At 28.0% G+C, this 20,020-nt stretch overlaps 1 protein-coding gene across 1 annotated transcript in view; it reads right to left on the reverse strand.

The window, feature by feature from the left end:
• Positions 1-355: 355 nt before the first annotated feature.
• LOC100214610 (AMP deaminase 2) overlaps positions 356-20,020 on the reverse strand; it is a 40,795-nt gene continuing 21,130 nt past the window's right edge. Inside the window, exons 11-15 of the mRNA XM_065788728.1 lie at positions 13,698-13,861; positions 12,352-12,472; positions 10,193-10,366; positions 1,075-1,185; positions 356-992 (exon numbers count right to left, since the gene is read on the reverse strand). Coding sequence (XP_065644800.1) covers positions 792-992; positions 1,075-1,185; positions 10,193-10,366; positions 12,352-12,472; positions 13,698-13,861 — 771 coding nt within the window. The 3' untranslated portion in view covers positions 356-791. The remainder of the gene's footprint in view (positions 993-1,074; positions 1,186-10,192; positions 10,367-12,351; positions 12,473-13,697; positions 13,862-20,020) is intronic.

Consider the following 20,020-nt stretch of genomic DNA (forward strand, 5'->3'; position numbering starts at 1 on the left):
TATATATACGTACATACATAATGGGACATATATGTGTGTATATATATGCACCTGCTTCGTTTGATAAAGCTTTTTGAAAAAAATTTATTTGCTCGGTCTAGCTAATAGTTCCGTAGTCGTAAATAACGATATTAGCTTCTTGCTTGTTAACCATATTGTATATTGGATTTGTAAAAACATTTTTATTTTATTAGTTAAAGCAATGATAATGACTGATATCCTATTTTATATTACCTATATTTTTTCTATTATCTATATTATATACTTTATCTATTATCTATATATTTAGCTAATTTTTATCATAGCAAAGTAAAATAATTAATTGCCCACGATGTTAAATTCAAAACAATAAATATTAATGACAGTAATGATTAAAGTAAATACTATAATACTTTCGTAAATCAAAAAGAATTAAATTTTACAATGTAATCATATTAAACGTTATCGTAAAACCTAATGTAAAACAATTTATCCCCATTACATAAAACCTTAAAAACTCTTTACATTAAAACTATGAAAAAATGCATGCTCAAAATAATGAGGTCTTATTGCCTTTTGTTAATTATCGCTTAGTCTACAATCTTTTTTTAAAAAAATAAAGAAAAAAAAAGTTATTCTTTTAAAATTTTTAAAGAAAGATTAAAAAAATAATTATTAAATCAACCAAAAATTATTTTTCTCAAATTTTTTTAAAATCTAAAAGAGATTTTGAGTAAACTTTTAATAGTCAAAATTTTACTCAAAATCAGTTAATCAAATAATTCCGAACTTGAATAGTGTGATCTCCGAACTCAGTCAAATACTTCCGAACTTGAATAGTGTGATTTTTGGGAGACTTTTGAAGCTTTTGCAGCTAATGATATGAGATGTAACTCGTCAACTAAAGTTTCATACCTAAAACAAGCTCGTATATCTGGAACATTAGTTTTGGTTATATCGTTTCCGTTGTGACCACCAACAAGATAATTATCTCCTAACCAATGTTGCTTTACCTAGAAAGAATAAATCGCATAAAACTGTTAAAACTCACGATGATGACAGTGATTATTTTGTAAAACTATTAGCAAAAGATACCCTGTGCTCGAATCCAGACATAAGCACACTATTTCGTGAAAGCTCACACATATCTGTGGTAGTTAGTTTCCAAACTTGAGCAGCAATACTATATTCTTCCATCAAAGGTTCCTTAATAAAAAAATATATAATTTAAAATTTGTTTCTATTCATTCTTTTAGTTGTAGCTGTAATATATATGTAAGCTGTAAATATAGAAAAAGCAGTAAAGCACCCCGCTATATAAAACGACCAGTTTGAAAAATATTGTTCCAAACTTTTTATCCAACCAAGAAAATAGTCCACTTTAGTAAAAATGTAGTTACTTGTTCAGATAGTTTGCTTCAGAATTTTGCTAATCTGTTACATAATTGATAGTCTTGGAATGAGGTTTGAAACGCGCCTAGAAACAGCTGATTGAACATTTGTTACACTTGAGGCCAGGGCCGGTGTCATGAAATAAATTAACCCCCATAATAAATTAACTCCCGTTGCGTAAAAAATTACCCGGGGAGTTAATCTATTTCGAAATAGATTAACTCCCCTTGAAATAAATTAACCCCTGTCGGCGAAACAAATTAACTCCCCATAATATAATAACTCCCTTGGAACAACTTATACGAATTACAAAAAAAGTTTTAACTTGATGTTTTCCAAATGTGTTGTTTTTAAATCTGTTAATTAGTTATTGATATGGATATAAATTATATTTCTACTATTATAATATCATATATTAACAGTGACAATATATATATATATATACATATATATATATATATATATATAATATATATATATATATATATATATATATATATATATATATATAAATATATATATATATATATATATATATATATATATATATATATATATATATATATATATAATCTAAACGTTACGGGGGCATAACAGCCCCCGTAACGTTTAGATTAATGGAGTATGAAAATAAAAACGGCATGCGTTTTTTTAACAGTGTATTTCGATAAACACATCATTAAGCTTTAAATTGCTGCAATTAAGAAAAAAATAAAACGTTTTTTGAAAATGTTATAACACAAAAATTAGAGTTGGTGAAAAAAACGGTTGTGCCCCTATGGAGAGGCACAACCGCACCCTAAAATATATATATATACAGTATTGGACAAAACATTTGCAGCCAACATCGAATAATGCTAAAAAGTGTTCCTAATTTTACATGTCTTAAAAACGAAACGAACTATACTACCACAGCAAACAGTTCAGGAGTCTGGAGTCATAGCATGCCATGACATGAGCAATCAGCTGACAGGTGACAGCACACAGGCAGAATTTCGTTGACAAGTGCCATTTTGAAGCGGACAAAACAAGTGCAACTTTTTTGGTTTGTTTCATTTGCTTAAGTCTGGTCAGTGTCAACGTCACGGAGGTTTTTTAATAATTAAAGGAAGTATCGAGAAGTTTCCAGAAGCATGCAGAAGTTTCCAGAAAAAGCATCTGGAAGCATCCAGTAGCATCCAGAAATATCCAGAAACATTCAGAAGCATCCAGAAGCTTCCAGAAGCATCGAAAAGAAGCATCTAGAATCTTCCAGAATAGGTTCACACAGGTTCATTTTACTATATAAGAGACATGTAAATCGACATGTAATTTAGTCAGTATATGGAAGTCAATCAGTCAGTATTATCAAGACAGTTTATCGAAGTGAGTTTTATCAAAGTGTTTTATCGAAGAACATCAATACAAGAAGTGAAATACAACAAGTGTTTCATTATATCAATACAGTCCACATCCAACCAAGACGTTGTGTTCCACAGAGCATTATTGTATCATCACAAGGTAAATGTAACACGGTAAGCCTTGAGAAGCGTGATTATTTATTTTCATTATTTTTATGACTTCAAGTGCAAAAATAGCTCCCGGCAGTCTTGGATTGGAACTAAGAAAGAAAGTTATTGGCGATTACGTAAGTGGAATGTCACAAAAAAGTATTTGTGATAAATATCGCGTGAAAAAATGGACCGTATCAAGACTATGTTCCAAATAACGTTCTACGGGGAAGTTGACAGCAGATAACAAAGATGGAAGACCGCATTCCACCACTTCTAGAGAGGATTCTATGATCGTCAGATCCGTCAAGAAGGATCCTGGATATCATCAGTCGAGATACAAAAGCAATTAGAGCTGCCTGTATCGGACCAAACAATCAGACGACGTGCTGTTGAAGCCGGATTGTTTTCTCGACGCCCTGCAAAGAAACTGCTGATTTCACTAAAGAACCAGAAGAAAAAACTCCTGTTTGCTACATCTCATATTGACTGGAATGTGCAGAAACAGCGAACTGTCCTGTTCAGTGATGAATCGAAGTTCAAAATCATTGGGAGCGATGGCATTTGCCGTGTATGTTGACCGGCCGGAAAACGCCTCGATTTACGTTACTGTCATAAGACCGAGAAGCATGGTGGAGGCAATGTAATGGTCTGGGGGTGTTTTTCTGCTAACGGTCTAGGTCCAATACATCGAAATGATGGAATAATGGACCGTTTCATGTATAAAAATATCCTGAAAGATGTTATGTTACCTCATGCTGAATGGAATATGCCAATAAAATGGGTTTTTCAGCAAGACAACGATCCGAAACACACTGCAAAAGTAGTCAAGCAGTGGTTTCAAGACAACCACCTATCAGTGATGGATTGGCCGCCTCAATCTCCGGATCTCAACCTTATTGAGAACCTGTGGGAGATCGTCAACCGCAGGATTAATCGTAAAGGTGTTCGTAATAAGGATCAACTGTTTGAACAAATCCAAAAGTCCTGGGCAGCGATTCCACAAAGTTTCATTGATCACCTGATCTAATCTATGTCTCGAAGATGCAAGGCTGTGATCGACAACAAAGGACTCGCCACGAAATATTGATAGCGATACAGCTTGGTCAACATTTTGTCGAGTTGCACTTGTTTTATCCAGAAGGAAATCAACTTTTTTTAATACTTTTGATTAATTTATTAATTTTCGTGAACAAATAATGAACTTTGTGATGAATAAAACTTAAAGAACTTTGTCTCTAAACAGTTACATAGTTATTTCTCTAAATTGAAAAAATGCAGCACTTTTATATAAAGAAACTAAATTAGCATTATTTGGTTGCACTCGTTTTGTCCGATACTGTATATGTATATATATAGGGAAGTGGGGTCATAACAGCCCCGTAAGGTTTATATTAATTAAATATGAAAATAAAAACGACCTGTATTTTTTTATCAGTGTATTTCAACAAACAACAACAACAACAAAAAAGCTTTTAATTTTAGCAATTTAGAAAAAAATGCAACAGTTTTTGAAAATGTTATTAAACAAAAATCACAAAAATCGCTGGGGGTATACTTTTCGTGGTACAATTTCTGCAGGTGTATCCTTTTTTGTTTCTACAGTCTTGTCAACTGTTTGAGCGTTTTTCCTTTTTTTAGTTTTTATAACCATCTTTATTGCCAGTTCCGCTTTATATGGTGAACTGGTGAGTACAGCTGTTTTGCCCTTTTTGAAATTGTTTACAAGTTTGCTGAGTTTTCTCATTCGAAATACTTACAATTTCAGCAGGTGAAGCAATTGTGAAAGAAGCCATAGATGTCGAAGACGAAGTTTCTGATTCAGAGCAAGATGTCAGGGATGATTCTTGCAGTGTAATAGTTTGTGTTTGAGACTTGGTAGTTAGATTTGGTGTTGCTGAATCCATCTCAGGAAATGACCTGTTGGTTGTTTCTGAAGGCTCAAACATCCAATCATCAAAAACTTCAGGATTAAGTGGACTTATTCAAGTCTTTTTAAAACAATTTACAGCTGTCAACATGTTTGCAAATTTCATATAAGCTATTCTAAATAGTTCTGGAATCTGATTTTCGGTCACAACTCTAGAATAATGTGTACGCAGCCAAATACGAACTTCATTCGAATAGTTGCTACTAAATGATACTATAAAGGAGACATCTAGTGGCTGCAGATGGTGTGAACAATGTGGTGGAAAGCAAATAACAGTAACACAATTTTCATGTGCTTTCATTATGAACTCCATATTTTTTGTATGTGTTGCATGACCATCTAATAATAGCAGTACAGGTTTTTTTTTGGATGGCATTACAAAGGACAGAAAATGGTCAAACCACTTCAAAAATATATCTGTTTGCATCCAACCACTAGAGTGGTATGATGCGATTGTACCCAGAGGAGCTTTTTCGATAATATTAACATTCTTGGGAGCTCTAACATGGGGGAAAATAATCAAGGGGGCACGTATATACCAGAGGCACTCATATACATTTTGATTGTTATGATTTTCCCTCGTTCAGCTGATGTTAGAGTTCCAACTTGTTTTTTACCCATCTTAGCAATTACTTTTGACACTTTTTTTGGTACTGAAGAAATTCCTGTCTCGTTAACATTATATATATTATTTGGAGTTATGTTATTTTCATCTATGCTTTTAGTCAATAGTTCAAAAATTTTATTCACAGCAAGTTGGTTAAATCCCATTGCTCTAGTTCCAGAAGTTCCCTCTGGCATACGCAAAGAAATAACAGGATTGCGTTTTAAAAAGCTTTCTGCCCACTGGTAGCATGCCATTCCTATTTTTTTGTTAAAGCTATGTGACATCTTGTTCTTTTCAGCTAGTTGAAATGCCAATTCTCTCAAATCTTTCATTGTAACTGGAAACAAGCGACTCTCTAGAAAAATTAGGTGTTTAGCTAACTCTTACTCTTGTTCAAGGTTAAAAACTGATCTAAAATTCCCAGGTTTTTTACTGAACAACTACTTAGTTCTAAACTCCCCTGCTGAAGTCTTTTTATTCTGTCTCGCATGTCGTTGTTGGGATACAAAACGTTAACGATGCCTTCTTATACCCCATTTCCTTCTTTATTACTGATTCAATAGCTGCTTTCATTGAATTTTCTTCCCAGGATTGTCGATTAGTTAGACGTTTGTATTTTCTAACCATATTAGGTAACTGTTTGCACAAAATAATAATTTTTTCTCTATCAAAGAAAAAATATAATAACAATATATAAATATACAATATGTTTCTATATATCTATATATCTATATTATATTTATATACTTATATATATATATATGATAGAGTTTATATAGCTAACTAGTATATATTAATACACACACACACACACACACATATATATATATATATATATATATATATATATATATATATATATATATATAGAGAGAGAGAGAGAGAGAGAGAGAGAGAGAGAGAGAGAGAGAGAGAGAGAGAGAGAGAGAGAGAGGAGAGAGAGAGAGTATAGTATAGTTACTATACTATACTATAGTATAGATTTAAACTCTATAACCTTAGACATTATTATTTATTAGAAAAAGAGAATGGTTTTGAAATATTAGTATCAAAACAATAGTAATAGTAGATCAAAACAATAGTTATAGTATTGCACAAACTTCTACTAATACTATTATTCTACTAATACTATTGTTTTGATCTCCTTTTTATATATAATATCAAGGCTTTTTATATATAATATAAAGTCAAAAATAAACAGTTATAAAGTAATTTTATTCAACGCTCACTAAATATTTATATATTATATATTTTAATATATATAATACTAAATATATTTAAAAAAAATTTTAAAATAGAACACTTACACAATTTTGTAGATATAATTATAAGTTAAATTATTTAAAACGCGTATTATAGGGGGTTAATTTATTTCAGTGGGGGTTAGAAATACTTAAGCCTCCGGTTAATCCATTTTGCTATATTTTAAAATAATTTAACTCCCCGGGTTAATTTATTTTGAAATAGATTAACCGGGGAGTTAAAATGTTTTAACCGGGAGTTAACTTTTTGGGGAGTTAATCTATTTCGCGTCACCGGCGCAAAATTTTGCGTGGCCAAAATACACATTTAAATCTTATACTTAAATTTTACGATGAAGAATTATTTATTAACAAATAAAAAAAAGGCTGTTACATATTATATATATTTCTTATGTGTATATTAAATAGTAATACAATACAATGATGTTACATATACAATATTACAAAAATCATCCCTCCTTAAAAATCTTTTTAGAAAAGTATTTTCCCCATAATATACCCAACGAATCTACAATTAGAAGGCCGTATATTTGCAGACAATATAAAAAAATTATGGAACTGGGAACCGGTGGAACTGGGCTTGCAAGTGAATCATTGCACCTAAAAAAATAAATGTCATGCAAATGTGTGTTTTTGCGCAAACCGCAGGGCCCTTCAAAGCGCAAGGCCCTTCAAAGCGCAGGGCCGGTACTGTGAATGCGCTGAACCCGCCTTCCGCCGACCCTGCTTGAGGCTATATGATTTCTAAATAAGACTTCTGAATCAAACTCTTTACCAGAGCTGTTCAGGAACTGATTTATAAGTTGGTCATTTTCCAAAAAGTAAGATTAGTTTAATCATAATGGAAACAATACAAGTCATTTTGATACCTGAAACCTGTTGCTATGATAAGGAAGACAAAATCGAAAGTTTCTGTAGGTTATGCATAATTTATATTGAAGAAAACTGCAAAAAATGCTGAATTTTTAGAAGGCAAATTATTATCATCAATGTATTAAAAAATTTCTAGCAATTAATTTATTGCCCTTTTTTTAATAAACCAGACTAATATTAGCTAGTTAGCAGAGAAAAGGTATTTTATCCAGTTAGAGTTAAAGGATACATAAAAGATTTTTGTAAGTGAAATTACAAGGCTTTTGCGACATTTAAATATTAAAGGTCGTCAAAATCAAGATTTATAAGAGATTGGTAAGTTCCTTAATGTCTGAGATAAGGAAACCCAAGTTTTCATAAAAAATACACACATATTTAACATCACTTTTACTTAACAATAGAAAACTTTCGAAGATTTCATAAGTAAAAATTTAATTAGGAGTTTAGAAAATTAACCAACAAAAGCTTCAATAATTTTACCAGAAGTATTTCTGAAAAAATGAATTCTATCTTTAGCTTTGGGTTGTTCTGGAACTTGGATACTTTTGATACCCTTTTTTTTTGTGCTTTTTTTGCTTTAATCATTTCAGCTTTAAATTTAGACAATTGTAATTTATTTTAAGTTTATTATTTTCCCATTTAGTTAATATACCGAGAAAATTAATTTGCTCAAAATGGATTTTTTTTTAAAACAAATACGAATTTAGTCCCAAAAATCCTGCATGCAAACCACTAATTGAAAGTTATGAGAAAACAAAGAATATTGTTAAAGAGTTAAAAAACGTTCGAAAGAAAACTTGAAAAACTCTAAATTGTAGGAGTCTGGAAAACATAAAGATGGGAGAGAACACCAAAGCATTAATCTGCAAGGAAAGGAACTAGATGAATAAAAGCTTTTAGAACATAAAGGAACAGATACAGTTCCTTTATGTTCTAAAATTTATTTTAAAATTTTATTTACAGAACACAAATCACGTAACAATAAGTAATTATTGACAGAACCAGAGACAACAGGTTGCTTGAGCAGTCACTATGATAGCATTTAAAGAAAAGAGAAAGATGCAACTTTATATCAATTTGACAGGGGCCCAAGTTTGACAGGTAGAGCAAGTCCAACTACATTTACAATACATTTTTGGACTTTTCAAATGTTTGCAAACAGTATGATAGTTGGAAATTAATCGATTAAACATTTGATTTACAGTTTTATGTAGAAATAAAATACTGCAATTATTGATGCAATAATTTGATATTAAATTGTAATCTTTACTGCAATGAATTGAAAATTGATTTTAATTTATTTTCAATTGATTGCAGATTTTAATTTATTATGACTCATCACTAATACTTTAGATATTTTTTAGGTTTAGTCAGGTCCGACAAGGTCTAAAAAAAATTTTTTTGTAGTTATCTGAGTTTTTGGACAAATCTATGAAAGTTTTGGAAAAAATCAAATGAAAAGTTTTTGGACAAATGCAAATTTTTGGATTTTGATATTTTATTTGAAAGTCGTTTCATTTTTAACTATTATTGTAGTTTAACTATATCTAAATTTATTTTTTATTTTTATCTTTTAAAGTTTCACAAAATAATACTTCAAAAAGCTGAGGTCAAGCTGCATGCAAAAGGCCATGGTCAAGTTCTCTTATATACATACATAGCAGCTTTTATATCTAAATTTATTTTTTATTTTTATTTTTTAAAGTTTCAAAAAATAACACTCAGTGTGTATACAAATTGATGTAGTCACAGTGTTGTTACATACATCTACTGACTTAATTAGGTATGGGGGATAGTTATATAAATAAAATTATATAAATTAAGTTATTATTATTAATAAATAAAGTATTATATTTTTATACATATTCCTTACTTCAATATTACTAAAAAATAATGAAGTAAGGAATATGTAAAAACATAGTCTGTGTGGAATAGACTTACCAAGACCTGTATTTTATAGGCCCGGGAACCTAGAATATAATATTCTTTGATAATTTAAAAAAACATTTTGATAAAACAATAAACGTTGAGCAAAAGTAATTTGCTACTTTATTCAAAAAAGTTTTGCGTAATATAAAATCGTAAAAAAAAAATCAAAGTTGCAAAGTTTTTATTTTAAAATAACTTCCTCTTTGACATTAAATCTTATTTTAGCTAAGTTTTATTTTTATTATTTTAGAATTTTTATTTATTAATTTTTTATATTTTCTCTTTAGTTAATTGTTATTTTTATCTTTTTGTGTTTAGTTTGGCTTAATTTTGTTTTTCAAATTTTTTAAATGCTTAATACTTCAAAAAGCTGTGGTCAAGCTGCATGCAAAAGGCCATGGTCAAGTTCTCTTATATACATACATAGCAGCTTTTATTTAAAAAAATCAATCCAACACTTTTTGAGACTTAAATGTCTTTAATTTATTTTTTGGTTTCAACTTTTTTTATGACCATAATTACAAACATTTATTAAACTTATCTAGTTCTGTCATCTATATTTCAAACAAAGTATGCAGGTTAATAAATAAAACTAAACAAAACTTAAATAGTAATTAAAAAATATAATAGATTTTTTTTGTTGTTCAATTTTTTGATGTATATAAATAATTTATTATCATATTGTTTACTTTTATTTACTACTCTATTATTATAGATTTTTTTGGATTACCTTGGTAAAATGAAATTGCAATGGATCATCTGTTGATAAAGATATAAGAAGACCTCTTGCAACAAACTCAGGTAAAGGGTTTCTGTGGTAATTCAAAAACAAACTGTTGTTACTTAATGGAGACATTGCCACACCAATTTGAGCAAGGTAATAGAGATATTGTAATGCAGGCACCTATAAAAACATTCTTAATGTTATGATTTTATCAAAACCATTGTATAATTAATTATAAAATGTTTAATTCTAAAATAAAATAAATGATTATTGAACAAGATTAAAACTATTTATGCAAAAAAAAAAAAAATTTTTTTGAATGATAAACTATTAACAGTCTATTTGTTTACAGCTTTTTTGTACAAAGCATGGCGGCATCTGATTATAAAAAATAACATAAAGATGATTCTGATGTTATTAGTATTATCAGGTACTGATAAGATTTAAAAACATTTTGATTTACTTACTTTGAAATAAAATGTCAGACAAGCACAAGAAAATATAATTTTTTTGTATTTGTCTGAAAATAAATAAACAAGGCTAAAAAACAAGAAAATATAATTTTTCTAGGTATGCAAAGCCCAAACAATATTTTGACAAAATACAACCCCATTTGTAGGAGATTTAGATGAGCATGAATTCCAACAAGGGAAATTCCACCTTGTTAAGGTAGTGCTACCAACTAAGTTTATTCTTTTTTTAAATAAAAAACAATTTTATTAAATTATTATTTTTTTAAACAATAAATTTATTGACTCTAATTCAAATGGCTTTTCAATTTACCCACTTGGCTTTATTGCTATTTTTTGGTGAATGCTTACTCGATTGAATGGCTTAGTACTAATGTCTGTCACTAAACACTGGCATTAAGATTCAATACATTCTTTCACAATCTCTCAAACAAATTTCCCAATATTTTAATCAATCTTAATCACACTTCTTCACTCCTTGATTTGTCATGATCCAAATGTGTTCATGTGCTTTTAATACATGTTGTATTACATGTATTACAATTATGAATTTAATTACATTTTTTTCTGTGACAAAAGTTATTTTTTAATAAGATTCTTCTACAAAGTGTCCTTCAGACGACATTCCTAAAACAGCCTAGTAAAAAAATGCTTGCAAAAACTCTTTACGGGAAACTATTTAATAAGTGTTTATACAAATTCGCTCCATAAGCTATCTTCTTATGGTGTATCAAAAAAGTTTTCCAAATTATTTTTTAAATGACCTTTTCTCTACAATTCCAACATTATCTGTATTGGACCACATTCAATTAACCTCCAAGGTATCACACAAGAACTATTTTTCTATTCTTGATAACTTTGATAATTTAAAATACAACTCTCTTATCCATAACTCTTATCTTGTCTTGAATACATTATTTTATCTTATCTCTGAGATACAGATGAAATAACTAACTCATATTTAACTCAGTTATTTTGCGACATATATCATATATTGATGTTCTTGATATCTATGAATGGCCACTGATTGATTGAACTTACTTTAGGTCTCCTCAAATAATCACTGCTTATTACTTACCATATATCAAATTTATTGCATTAGCATTTTTCTTCTATGTATAAATCAATTACTAGCCCTTTTATAAAACTGTGATATTTGGATACAACTGTGGATGCAACTGTGGACTAAAAATTTTAATATTTCTTTTTTCATTGAGCAAAAACGCATTGTAAACATCTGCTTTGCATTAACACCTTTGTAAGGTTGCACCTCTTTTTTGTTTTTAAAATTCTACCAAAATTGCTGCAACAAACAAGTTATTATTACAAATTAAAAATCTGTCGTTGAAATGTTTTTTTGAAGTTGTTCCTTTAGCATTTTATTGCAAATGAGCAGAATTTTTCAAAACTAATAAACAAGGGATAGGTGGGTGTTAGGTAAGTGATAAAAAAGGTTGTAATTAATAATTCTGGAATGAGGGGGATATTTTTGCCACTGAAAATTATTAAAATCAATTAGCTTTGTAAAAAATTTTAATTTTATCATTTTATTTTAATTTGTTTGTTAATAGTATTTATAAGGTTAGTATACATTTGTAAAGTGTGCATATCCAAATTCAGTTATCACTTTTTTATATAAAATAAACTTTTCAAATTTTTATCAAGTTACAAATTTACAAATCATAAATAAAATACCTTTCTAAGCAACAATCCATGAGAAATATTTTCAGCCAGCATAAAGGCAGACACTAAATGCTGAGCTGGACCAGCTTCTCCTGAATGTGGTCGTAAAGAAAATATATTCAGACCCTGTTTCCTAAAATAAAAAATCTTCATGAAGTCTTCTACTTTAATTTAATTTATTAAAATAAACTAGTCTTTAAATAAACAAATAGATTGTACACTTAAATTTGTAAGCAAAAGCTTATTACAAACTCTAAAAGGTTGCTCTCTGTTCCTCTTCAAGAAGTTTCTATCCCTCTCTTTAGCAGCGTTGATCTTTTTTTTATTGATTTTGCTTTTTTAATTCAAACTATTTAATATAGAGAGAACTGAACTTCTCTTTTCCTTAGAACTTCACTCCACTTCTTGGTTCCTAGAACTCCACTTTACTTCTCGCTTAGAACTGAGAAGTGAAGTTGAGTTCTAGGCTTCACTTCTTGCTTAGAACTGAAAAGTGGTAAGAAGATTGAAATTTTTTTTTTTGAATTAAATATTTCATATGGAACTTAAATCATGTTTATAGCTAAACTCCCTTAGAGAAAAAACTGTAGAACTCTAATGACACAGTATTTAAAATATTTTTAGACAAACTAACAGTTGTGTCACTGCTAAAATTATTTATTAAAATTATTATTAGCAGTTGAATAATAGGAAAAATAAAACACAAAGTTTTAAAAGGATTTCGTTTTTGTGAGTCATAACATAAGTCTATTTTATGATTTGCATACAACTATAAATTATTAAATAACACAGAGTTTTAACTTTTTACTGCACTGTGTTTTAGCATGATATTAGAAGTACATTAACTAAATCAATACAGAAAATTAGTTTTTATGTTAGCACAGTAAGTGATAGTAATTAGTAACTACTACCACTTACTGTGTTTCTATATGAAGAGTACTTGGGAAAAAACGGCATAGTCACATTTAAAAAGTTTTGAGAAAGTATATATTAATCATTTATAAAAGTTTTCATATAAAGCATAGAAGTAAATTAGAAAAAATTATTTCTTGATTAATTTATCTAAATTTTACATTTTTAATAAAATATTTGTAACTTTTATTAAAAATTTTTTTTCCTAACTTTATACAAAGACTTTTATAAATGATTCATAAATACTTTCTCAAAACTTTTTAAATGTGACTATGCCGTTTTTTCCCGTGTACTCTTCATATGTATTTATTTAACAACTTATTATTTGCTAATTATACAGTAATTAGTAAATAATAAATTACAAAATTATACAACCAAATTTGCGTAATACAAATAATAAAAAAGTAATAACAAATATTTTTTTGAAATTTTTTAAAAATTGTTACCTTCTTAAATGGTTAAGTGCGACTATGTTCGCATACATGTAGTACAAATAATAGGCATAAGGAGGGTTATGATCCAAGTCCCAATTCTGGGGTAACAAACTATTTTTTGTAAAAGCAACAAGCTCATGCTTGCTTTCATCATCAACGCTATCAAAACCAATAACCTAAAATTATTTTAATAAAGGAAAGATAATAACAAAATTAATAACTTTATAAGAAAGAATATAAATTTTAAAAACTTTATGAGAAATAATTTTTCAAATTTGTTTAATAATGCATTAATTTTTCAAATCATAAACATCAAATCAAACCAATCAAAAAACTGAAGTCAAAATGTCTTGATTTCAAAATTAAAAATTAAAATCAACTAAGCGAAAATTTCAAATTAAACAATCGGGCAACTTAATAGTTAAATATTTTAAAATTAAATCTTATATTTTAAAATCTTATTTTTAAATTAAATCTTATATTTTAGTATATTTAAGAAAACTTTGTCCCTTAAAAAATCTTCCATTAAACAGTCAAAAAAAACATGTTTTAGTGTACCTCAGACATATTTATCTGATTGAGCTGTCTACACCCTATGCACTCTGTTATTCAAAACATATTGTCTTGCTGTCTCTGCTACCTGGTATGTTACTATATTAGTCAAAACACATTGTACAAAATATATTATTTAATAAAAAATGTAATTAAAAAAATATATATTTCACAGTTAATTTACTTTTAAAAAATGTTTGATTTTTAAGTTTGTAATTAGAGTTGTGTTAGGTGTAACTTAAACTATTTATATCACATAATGGAAATTCAGAATAGGTTTTCCATTATGTGTATATAACATTAATGTCAAATCAGCAGACATGCCATTCTATATTTTGGATTTTGCTAATTTTTATATGTATATATAATTAATAACTTTTATATGTATATATAATTAATAATTTTTATATGTATATATAAGTAATAATTTTTATATGTATATATAATTAATAATTTTTTGAAAACTACTCCTTTTTAGAGTAATTTTATTATTTGCAACTTTTTTCCTTACTACTTCATTTTTTGCAATCTTTTTTTACTACTCTGAAACACAAACCTTGGTAAACAAGGTAGCTGGGCAAAGAATCAAGATAAATTTTTTTTTCAAAGAAACAAAGTAAATTACTTCAAAAAATTGTGTTACAAAAAATGACAAAAAATTGTTACAAAAAATGCTGAGTTAGCATAAGTCATTAAAATTAAAACCTGAATATACCAAGAGTCATAAAGAGTTATTTACTCAAACTTTCAGATTTTTTAAAATTTTTTATGAGCATGTATATTAAAGAACTTAAATTTGGTACATAGACAATCTTCCACATTACATATTTAAATATACTTAAAAATACCATATTATTTTTAACTACATGTAAGTTGAATTATAAAGGCATATACAGTAGTTCCACGCTTGTCTCACAAAAAATTAAAAAATCAAATCCTTATACACCATACTTATATATATACACCATACTATATATCAATAGAAAGCTCCTCTTCAGCAAGTCGGGTTTTTAATAGTCCTAGGGATCATCCATAAGTTACACAACTCTAAATTTATTTAAAAAACAGAAGTAGGAGATCTTAAGCTCTTTTACATGGTGATTTTCATTAAATTTAATGCACTATTTTGATTTTGTATTTAACTTAAAGCTCTGAGAGGGAAAACCTTTGATCTTTTATGTTTAAGCATTGCATAATTTATGGACGATCCCCTATCATAAAAAATTATAATGGATGAAACAGAAGTTAAAAAATATGAGTTTTTTCTATATTTAAATTCTTTTTTAACAGTCAAAGTTCAAAGTTAGCTTTTTTCAGCTACTTTTATGCATTCATAGTGTTCCAAACACAGCTGTTCTTCAAGTGTTCCAGACACAGCGGTTCTTCAAGTGTTCCAGACACAGCTGTTCTTCAAGTGTTCCAGACACAGCTGTTCTTCGAGTGAATTTTGCTACATATAGTTCAACCTTGTCGCAAAATAAAGTGCAGCCGTCACATTGGGACAAGAAGCAAGTTACTATATTTACTGCTAAATTTTGGTAACAAGATTCATGTTCATCAGTTGTCATAGTTTCACATGATTTAAGCCGTTGGAAGAAATATATTGTTGTATTTATTTATAATTTAATATCTAACTGCGTTAAACCAAATGTGAAAATGCAACTTGTTTGGACAGATGCGTCGAGTAGTTAATTAAAAAATTTTATTGCACCAGCAATACCCGGGTTGAATCAACAGCATGATTTAAAATTATGCTGGAACTTTTTTGCTGCTTCACAGCATAGGACCAAAACATTTTTACTGCTTCATTGCATTGGACCAGAAGATACTAGTGGCAGTTCCATCAAAAGAATGCAACGAAAAAAGTAATCTTGAGAAAAGTATTAACAACTGATCCCATTCTTCATGAAGTTGTTAAAAATAAGACTAAGCTCAATGTCTATTTTGTTTTTATGAAAGATGTTTGTAACCAAATATCATACAATAAAAAAATTTGATGAAATATTTAAAAAAGCATCAGCAAAACCAGGTATATTTGCTACACATCAAATGTAAAGCAATAATAAAACAATAGAAATGTGACCCTATCAAGTGCAAAGTATCTAATTTCTTTTGCTTGTTTTTTTGCATTTCTTAATATATGCTTACTAAATTCCAAAAATTAACTTTATATATCTTTATGCAACATTTTGCTTAATATGCAATATTTTGTTTAATATGCTTGTCACAGCGACACAGTTGTCGCGCTGCGACAAGCATGTCTGTTGGCAGTTGGCTGTGACAAGCGTGAAATTGCTCTAAATATTGCTCTACTTTTGGAATCAAAATAGTCATTTTAATTACATTTTAAAAACATTTACAACTTAAAATATATCAAACATGACTTTCAAAGCAAATAATATTATTGACTTTTTTGCCTTTTCAAAACACTTTTCTGAACAATTTTTTAGTCTAGTTTTAAATAAAATAAAATTTTCACATTTTTCTACCTATTTCTGTGTTTTTTAAATAGATTACGATTCTGAAATTATTGTTTAAATGTAAATCTCTATAATAATAGCAACCAATTTTCTTCAATAAAACACACACCATCTTAAAAAAATTACCATATTAAATTCTTCATTGATAATATCAATGATGATAGCAAAATGTTGTAAACAATTTTCTACAATAAAATAAACATAGTCTCTGTATTAACTTTTGCTATATTAATTTATCTCTTGAAAATGTCAATGGGTGTTAAAGTCTTTTTATTCTTGGAAAACCTTTTGTTTTGCCACAAGCAATCAACATTGAAATGTTTATTGCTTGTGGCAATCGACATTTTGTTGATTGAAATGTTGATTGCCACAAGCAATCAACATTTCAATTTAATATAATAAACATTTTTCAATGATTAAAACTTTTAAATTACTTTTAAAATCTCTTTTAGTAGAATAAAAGATTAAATTAAATTATTGCTTTTTAGAAATAACATTCATTTTATTTAATTTACAAAAATTTACTTACACACTTTATTTATTTCAATGCGTTGTATTACATAATTTCAATGTGTCATATTATACAATTTAAATGTGTCAATATACAATTTCAATGTGCCATGTTATAGAACTTTAATGTGTCAATATACAATTTCAATGTGTAATATTGGAGAACTTCAATGTGTCAATATACAATTTCAATATTTCATATTATAGGGGAGAGTGGGGAGAAGTGCGACACGTAAATTTTGTTTTAGATAATTGCAATATCTTTTTTATTTGATCTATAAACTGAACCAAACAAGTTTTTACGAATAACCGTTCTTTTTTAATCCCCTTAGATTTCCAGCAATTATAACTAAGTATATAAAATTTTGCTTTTAGAGAAACAGTTCCATTGGGGTAAATTGGGACAAGTGTAAGTAGAAGTAACAAATAAATTTAAAACAACATTTTAACACAAATTAATAAATGGAAACTGATAAAACCATAAAATCTCATAAATCGACATAAAAATGTTCAAGACCTTTCACCAATCGAAATAATCAAATGGTGGCGGGAAAAAGTGGGGCATAAATATCTATTTTTTTCTGTCCCACTTCACCCCAATGTAAACACTTTTTTATGGTACATTTCAAAATTAGGGCTTTTAGCGCACGCAGGAAAACAAAGCAATTTCTGCTAAATAGAGGGGAAGAAATTTATTTGTTTACATTAAATAACAGTATTGAGGCATCACTTCTAATTAAAAACTTCAGGCTGTCCTACTTCTCCCGTGTCCCACTTCTCCCCACTCTCCCCAACAATTTCAATGTGTCAATATACATTTTAAATGTGTCAATTTAAAATTTCAATGTGTCACAATTTCTTATGTATATGATAAAAAAAAAATTCAATTCGATTTTTAATTATTAGACATATAGTGATCTAAATGAACTTTAACTAAGATAGATATTTTGTCTCACCATAAATTTTAAAAATACAAATTTAAAAATGACTACATTTTATCTCCTTACTCTCCACCTAAACCAAACAAAATCCCTTTCAAAATAACTTTTTTTTAATTCAATGAGTTCAAAATAATTTTTTTGAATTCATAAAGAATAGAGAGGAATGGAAATATACCCCATTTTTTTCCTCCCCCTAACTTTAAGCCCACTTCCAGCACAACAAAATTAGAATTAATATTTAAATAAGTTTTTATAAAAATTAATAATATTTTACACAAAAAGCAGTATTTAGTTGTAAGTTGTAAATAGGTAAAAAGGGTGAAATCACTCTTTTGATTGTCAAAACACACCAAATCATATGACTTTATTATTCAAATTTTATGACTTTATTATTCAAATTATATGACTATTTTTCAAATTATATGACTTTATTATTCAATTTATGAAGTTATGATGCTAAAAAATTTTTTAAAGTTAAAACTGCCATGTAGAAGACTGTCTATGTAAAAAATTTCATATAGTTTCCTCATTCTATATACCAAATATTTATATTTAATGACAAAAAATTGTGCTGAAAAAATTCAGAGTCAAATTTGCAATATTGAAACATTAAAAGCAACTTTCGGTAAGAATCAGGCAGAGCTCAATAATGACCATCTTTAAAATTGCAATTTTGTTAGTATGTTGATGCAATTCATACTAGAAGATAAATTTCAAAATATTTTTAAAAACAATTTATTTGTTCACCAAATATTGGACATTAAAGTTTGACAAGTATTTTAGGAATAATGATCAGATGGTGTTGCAAGGGGTATTGCAATTTATGGGGTATTGCAATAGTAAGAAAAATATGTATTTAACATAGATAACTTCTTTTTGATAAAAAGCCAACTTCTTTAAGAATTAGGCAGAGCTTATTAGTGACCCTAATTAAAACTGTTACTTTTTTAATATGTTGTAGCTAATCATACTAGAAAGTCAATTCCAAAATATTTTTCAAAAAACATCTATTTGTTCTCTAGATATTGGTTTACAAAGTTTGACAAGTACTTCATGATGATGACCAAATCAAACCAAACACGTTTTCAAGCTTGAAATTAGAACAAAATTCACACTTTCCAATTTATTTCATTATTATATATTAGCTAGTTGAGACTTAAAATCAGATAAAATGGTAGGTAGATACTTTGTCTAAATATCATGCTTCAAAAATAGAGAAAAGTTTTTTGCTTTTTTGTTATTTTTAATCTTTATTTTTCATCCAAAGCCTTTTTAGACTATAATTTTTTGTAAATCTTCATTTAGTAAAGTACCCCAAAATATAAAACTATTCACGGAGAAATAAAAGGTTAGGGCTGTTCATGAATAATGTTGTATAAGAGAAGAGGCTGGTTTAGGGTTTTGTTACTAAGGGAAGGGAGGGGATCAAAAACCTTAACAAAAAGCAATCTAATTTATGCAGAGCCCCTATGCTGCAAAATCCAAATAACAATTAAATTATATAAATATATATATATATATATATATATAAATATATATATATATATAAATATATATATATATATATATATATATATATATATATATATATATATATATATATATATATATATAGTAAAAAAAATCTTAATTATATATATATAAATACAAACACACATCAGGGATGCAAAGTCGGAGTACCTATTTTTACCCAGACTCCAGTCCACTATAATTGTTGGGACTCCTGGATTTTTTTAATTTTATATCAGCATATGAACATTTCTTAATTAACCCTTATTAACTTCTATAAGTTTATTAATTCTAATTTGTTTAGCTAACAGTTCCAAAATTTTTAAACCAGTAAAAGCACAAA

Source organism: Hydra vulgaris, chromosome 01 (assembly GCF_038396675.1).
Source record: "Hydra vulgaris chromosome 01, alternate assembly HydraT2T_AEP".
Classification (NCBI taxonomy): domain Eukaryota; kingdom Metazoa; phylum Cnidaria; class Hydrozoa; order Anthoathecata; family Hydridae; genus Hydra; species Hydra vulgaris.